Source organism: Buceros rhinoceros, unplaced genomic scaffold, assembly GCF_000710305.1.
Source record: "Buceros rhinoceros silvestris isolate BGI_N320 unplaced genomic scaffold, ASM71030v1 scaffold20588, whole genome shotgun sequence".
Taxonomy (NCBI): domain Eukaryota; kingdom Metazoa; phylum Chordata; class Aves; order Bucerotiformes; family Bucerotidae; genus Buceros; species Buceros rhinoceros.
This window is the reverse complement of record NW_010425392.1, coordinates 6,634-12,479: the sequence shown is the minus strand read 5'-3', so window position 1 is coordinate 12,479 and position 5,846 is coordinate 6,634. Positions and strand designations below refer to the sequence as shown.

Here is a 5,846-nt window from a genome sequence, read left to right as displayed (position 1 = left end):
ACAGTTTGATAAACTAGTAACTGATAATTTTTCCCTCAATTGTCCTCCTGTTGCCAGTTGAAGAAGTATATTCTGAGAAGCTGGGAATACCCAGGGTTATTCCAAGACATGAAGTGAAAACAGGTCGTTTCAGCCTCTGCCAAGCAGTAGGAGTAATTCGTGACAGATCCAATTAAATTTAATTTCTCTGGTGTAACGTGCGGTGAGGGACCAGAGGAGCTGAATGTGTTTCCTGGCTGCTCCCCCCAGCAAAACAATTTAAAGTTTTAATTTCTGAGAAATGATATCTGGCTAGACCTGCTGAAACTTTCATTTTATAGACAGGATATTGGAAGGTTTCAGGGTATTGTAGGTATTTAAACATGTCCAGCTCTCTGAATATCATATGAGACTAACTTTAGTCCACAGAGTGAATTGCAAGAGAGTTGAGATGGTGCTTCAGGGGAGAGGCTTCATCACGGGTACCATTACTGACAGCATATGATACAGGAGAGAGGTCCTGTCTGATCCTCCGGTGCTTTCCTGGTTCAAAGGAGCCCAGCAAGGAAGCAGAAAATACTGATCCCTACTAAGGCATGATGCTGGTTACAGGCTGGTGCTTCGTTCTTCACCAGCCTCTGGGTCCATCCAAGCTGCAGCCAGAACTCGTACTAAATTGAGTCGTACTCATCGTGTTGGGTGGCTCAGGTGTGCCACAGTGCTGCCGCTCACGTGGAGGCACCTGGAGGCTGCGGGTGAAGCTGGTGATCCCAGGGTTTGTGTATCTACCCAAGCCCCCCAATCTCATCTAGGCAACGCAAGCGGCTGGGGCTGCGCTTAACTCCTCTGCAGGGACCCAGTTACCTGTGTCCTGAGGAAGGGAAGCAGACCAGAGTGCTCCTTCCTTGGGCCACTGCAAAGCTCCAAGCATCCCTCTCCTGCAATTCTTCCGACAGGTCCCCCAGGTCCGCCAGAAGCTGTGACGATCGACGAAATCACCGACACCACCGCTCAGCTCTCCTGGCGGCCAGGAGCAGACAACCACAGCCCCATCACCATGTATGTGGTACAAGCAAGGACCCCCTTCTCGGTGGGGTGGCAAGCGGTGAGCACAGGTAGGTCCATCGCCTGGCCCCGCAGAGCTGCACGATGGAAAACGCGTCCGTCAGGACCCACGGGCGGGCCCGGTGGAGCAGCTCTGCACCCTGAAAAGTAATTTGCTGGCTGCAGAGCACTGCTCTTATTAACTAGTTTCAGGTTTGGCCACCCAAAGATTTAGGGGCCAGCCAGTGCTATTTCTCATCCATTTTTCTCATGAATGTTTAAGAGAAAACAGAATGAATTCCCATCTTTTGTTGCCACGCTGGAGATATACAACAGTAATTGTGGTCTGTAAAGACATCCCTCAGGGACAGAGCGTGTCATCTGGCCTATCTTTAAGCAGAGTTATTTTCCTGAGGGGGAGGAAAGTCCCACGATGTGATTGCTCATTCTGTCAGAGGTTAATTTTGTTCCAGTAACCATTAAATACAGGGAACAGTGTGTTTTAAAAAGAGAAAAATAAAAACCCTTTAAACAGGTTGGCTTGACACTTTGTTTTCAAAAAGTGGCAATTCGGGAGAAGCTCTTTAATAGCAGGAACTCAAAAGCAGAGTGTTCTAATGCCATCTCTTTTATTTCTGTGCATTTACAAAATGTTAGGGAACTGAGAAGGGGTTCATCCGTCCTTACATTCGCTTTGTATTTACGTTAATCTCTCACTTTTAAAGGGTAGCGGATATCCTCCTTTTACGGGTGTCGGGTACCTATGACCTTTCCTCAGGGTTTCTTTAATAGCAGGAACTCAAAAGCAGAGTGTCCTAATGCCATCTCTTATTTCTGTGCATTTACAAAATGTTAGGGAACTGAGAAGGGGTTCATCCGTCCTTACATTCGCTTTGTATTTACGTTAATCTCTCACTTTTAAAGGGTAGCGGATATCCTCCTTTTACGGGTGTCGGGTACCTATGACCTTTCCTCAGGGTTTTCATGGGATTTGTTGCATTCCTGACCTGGGACTCTCTCCTAGTTCCAGAGATCATCGATGGCCGGACGTTCACAGCGACAGTGGTGGGTCTGAATCCTTGGGTCGAGTATGAATTTCGAGTCGTGGCTGCCAACCTGATCGGGATTGGAGAGCCCAGCAGACCTTCAGAGAAGAGAAGAACTGAAGAAGCTCGTAAGTAGCGGTGGGCACCTGGGTTAAATACTGTCAGATAAATGCTCCTCAGTGCCAGTGGATGGAGGAAGGTGAGGAGCACCTTCAGCGCCCATTGCTCTCCTCTCCCTCACAGCTTGTTATCTGTGGGCACAGAACAGGCAGGGCAGTTGTGGAGCTCCTCATGGGCTCTTTTGCTCACTCTGTGACTCCTGGAGAAGACTTCATGACTTTTCCCTGCAGAAACCAGTCATTTTCTAGAAGAAGGTATATCAGGCATCCACACTGGATTTTCAGGCTGCTGCGGGCAGAGCTTAGCGGTGATCTTCAGTAGTGCCCATGGTCAGGGACTTCCACACGTCACCAACCTCAAGAGCTTTAATGCTCCTTGATGATGGCCCTGGATTCTGGTCTGGCAGAACGGGGTCACAGCAAAGCGTAGGCTCAGCCTGGTGGCTTCAGGGATACGGGCTGGGGGAAACCCCTGGTAGGTGGCTCCTCTGTTCTCTTTTAGCCTGTAGTGGAACAGAATATAAAATAGGAAAGTTTTTTTTTATGGAAGGCAAATGTTTAAACTGAACAATTAGTGACTGAATACACAAGTTAATTGGGTGTGTCCCTCTGTTCTCTTTTAGCCTTTAGTGGAACAGAATATAAAATAGGAAAGTTTTTTTTTTATGGAAGGCAAATGTTTAAACTGAACAATTAGTGACTGAATACACAAGTTAATTGACATACTTTTAATATACTATTATTGACATAATTTTAATATGCTGTTTGCCATGGCAAATTAGTCATTTCCTAATGGCCTCTGTGGTCCCCAGCAGGGGAAGGTCAGCAGAGTTCTCCTGCTGCGTAGGTCTGTTCCATTTCAATGTGCTTTTCTGGCTTCAAAGTTGTCACGTCCAGCTTCTGCATCTTTTTTTTTGCAGTGCCTGAAGTGACTCCAGCTAACGTCAGCGGAGGTGGAGGGAGCAAGTCTGAGCTGGTCATTACTTGGGAGGTAAGTGGAGACCAAACTGAGAGGAACATTGATAGAGTCCTGACCTAGATGCACCCTTTCACCCCAGACCCCAGTGAAGCTTCTGTAGATTTCAAACGGTTTGCAGCAAAAAAGCGCGCACTGCGTGGTCCACGTAGCCCAGCTATTAAAATTGAGCTTAACCCTTTCCCCACCCCCGGGCCCTGTTCGAGGAAGCCGGCAGAGAAGTGCTGTGCACAGGAGCACAAGGACGGGGCTGCTCCGACCCAGGCTCAGCTCCTCCTGTGGCAAAATGTGGATGGGCAGGAGCCACCTGAGGGATAAAAGAGAGTTTGCGAGGCCAGGCGTGGCACGCCCTGAGCGGGCTGAGAGTCGTGGTGGCTGGCTCCCAAGCTTCATCCGTCGTGCCTGTGCTGGGATGTAGCGTAGCAAAGAGTTAAGGGCGCGCCACACTGCATGCTGGCTCTCGTTGCTGCTAATGAAAGGCAGCAAGAGGAGATACAGAGATGAGAAATGTTTAATATTCCTTAAGGCAGCCGGGGTCAGAACTTTAGTCATTTGTCTGCTCATATCTTCATGTTATGATGCGATGCAGCTGGCATATTTTTCCTAATAATGAACTTCACTCGACGTGCTAACACTTCCACTTAGCACTGCTCCTGACCAGGCTGGCAGAATGAATCGCCAGAGATATTTTTAAGGTTATTAAAAAACTATAAATGGGTTTTTGTCCTTACCACACAGCTCAACGTGTTAAATTTCCTCCTCTGTCGGACTAATTAGCTACGCCGTGTCTCCTAAAGACGCTGCAATATGTTTCAAAAACACACAAGGCAAGAAACGTCAGCCGTTGATTGGAGTCGTAGCTTGACAAAATATAATTTGTAGCTTGGTAGAACAGTCAGTTTCTCTTTTAAATGTCGACAGGCCTTTTCTTTATGGTCTGGGGTGGTTTCTGAGAGAGTAAGAAGCAGTCACCAGAAGTAACCCCTGCATAAGCACCGTGGACATCTGTGGGAGATGGCCCATAATTACAGATTATTTTAATACATTGAAGCTTTGGGTTTTGGTGCAGCTTTTAGGGGGCTGCAAGACTGAGAGTAGGAGGTGTCAGTGTGACCTGGAGGTGACAGGTTCTTTCTTCTAGCTGTTACCTAGCACTTTCTTGCCCTTCTCCACCACGTTTGCGACCAGTCCCTCCCTGCCATCACGATCTCTAACAGGTCTTGACGTACGGGATGTGGATAGTCAGCTCACCTGGTCTGGGTCCCGGCGTGGCCAGGACATTGCCAGGACATGTTCTTCAGGGCTTCACATGTGATGCCAAAGACACGAGAGCAGCTGTATGTATTGGGAAAGCAGGGACTGTGTCCTTGGTTCACCCCAACGGACCTCAGGCTCAGTCATTGCAGCGCCAGTAGTTACCCTCATCGTTACTGGAGGGTCCATCTAGCCAGTGGAGGAAGGTGGGCACCTAGAAGATGAAATAAGTCTTAGGAGGTGCTGCTTCCCCCGTGGCTGCAGGGAGCTGGTGGAGCAGCAAGGCTCTGGCACAGCCAGGAAGGGATGAATTCGGGTTAGATGTGAGGAGGACTCCAGCCGCCTCCCGTCTGGAATGCTCTGTCCAGGACAGCAGCTTTGGAAGGACCAAGAGGCAACACCCAGCATGCAGACGGGGAGATAAACGCGTGTCCTTGCTCACAGTGCTGTTTCTCCCCTGGTCTGCCTGCCCACAGACGGTGCCCGAGGAGCTGCAGAACGGAGGTGGCTTCGGGTACGTGGTGGCCTTCCGCCCCTTCGGCACCGTCAGCTGGATGCAGACTGTCGTGGCCTCCCCGGATGCCGCCAGATACGTCTTCCGCAACGAGACCTTGCCGCCCTTCTCCCCCTACGAAGTTAAAGTGGGGGTGTACAACAACAAGGGGGAAGGGTCGTTCAGCCCCGTGACAGTCGTCTACTCGGCAGAGGAAGGTAGAGCCAGGAGCCGCACACACGCTCCCCCCGCCTCTCCCTCCTCCCCGCTGCCGGACACAGGGGGGTTGGCTGGGTTTGAAAGGGTTTAGTATCCACCTTGACATATCCTTTGATGCCTCGTTCTTGCTCTGATTTATAATAAATGGTGAGCCGTGATTAATTCTTTTGATAGTCATTAAAATAACATTAATTGTAATGAAATCTTTTGATATTAATGGAAAAGTAATATGTAATCTGGAAAGAATTCCGCGGAGGTTTGGTATGAATTAATGTCCACTGATTAGACAATGTTCCCTCTTGTCCTAATTACCGTACACGGTATCCTGGGCTGAGTTTCGTAATGACATCTTATTATTTCTGAGGTAGAGGAGTGGTGCCTCCTGGCACAGCCTGACAGGCCGTTGTTTCGAAATGGGGAAGTTTGTTTTGGTCACACAATGAAGAAAATAAATCCCTTGAAGTTTGGGACTAATTGTACTTAACATTGAAAACCCTTAATTTTATTTTTCACTCTTCTACCCAGAGCCGACAAAAGCCCCGACCACTGTTTCAGCCCGAAGTCTTTCTGCCTCAGACGTTGAGGTTTCTTGGTCTCCCCCTTTGGAGAACCAGCACAAAGGAAGAATACAGGGATACGAGGTAGGGGAACAACGCAGTGTCCTTTCAGTTCTGTGCCTGCAGGAGACACAGAGATGCATCACGGTTGGTCGTCGC

General features: G+C 48.9%; 1 protein-coding gene across 1 annotated transcript in view; it reads left to right on the top strand.

Annotated features, from left to right (window-relative positions):
- Window positions 1–935: 935 nt before the first annotated feature.
- The window catches only part of LOC104497845 (contactin-4-like), a gene marked incomplete at its 5' end in the record, with an annotated part of 10,604 nt that continues 5,693 nt past the window's right edge, over window positions 936–5,846 (top strand). The window contains 5 exons of the mRNA XM_010141142.1: window positions 936–1,094; window positions 2,048–2,197; window positions 3,109–3,179; window positions 4,895–5,129; window positions 5,656–5,771. Of these exons, the coding sequence (XP_010139444.1) occupies window positions 936–1,094; window positions 2,048–2,197; window positions 3,109–3,179; window positions 4,895–5,129; window positions 5,656–5,771 (731 nt within the window). The remainder of the gene's footprint in view (window positions 1,095–2,047; window positions 2,198–3,108; window positions 3,180–4,894; window positions 5,130–5,655; window positions 5,772–5,846) is intronic.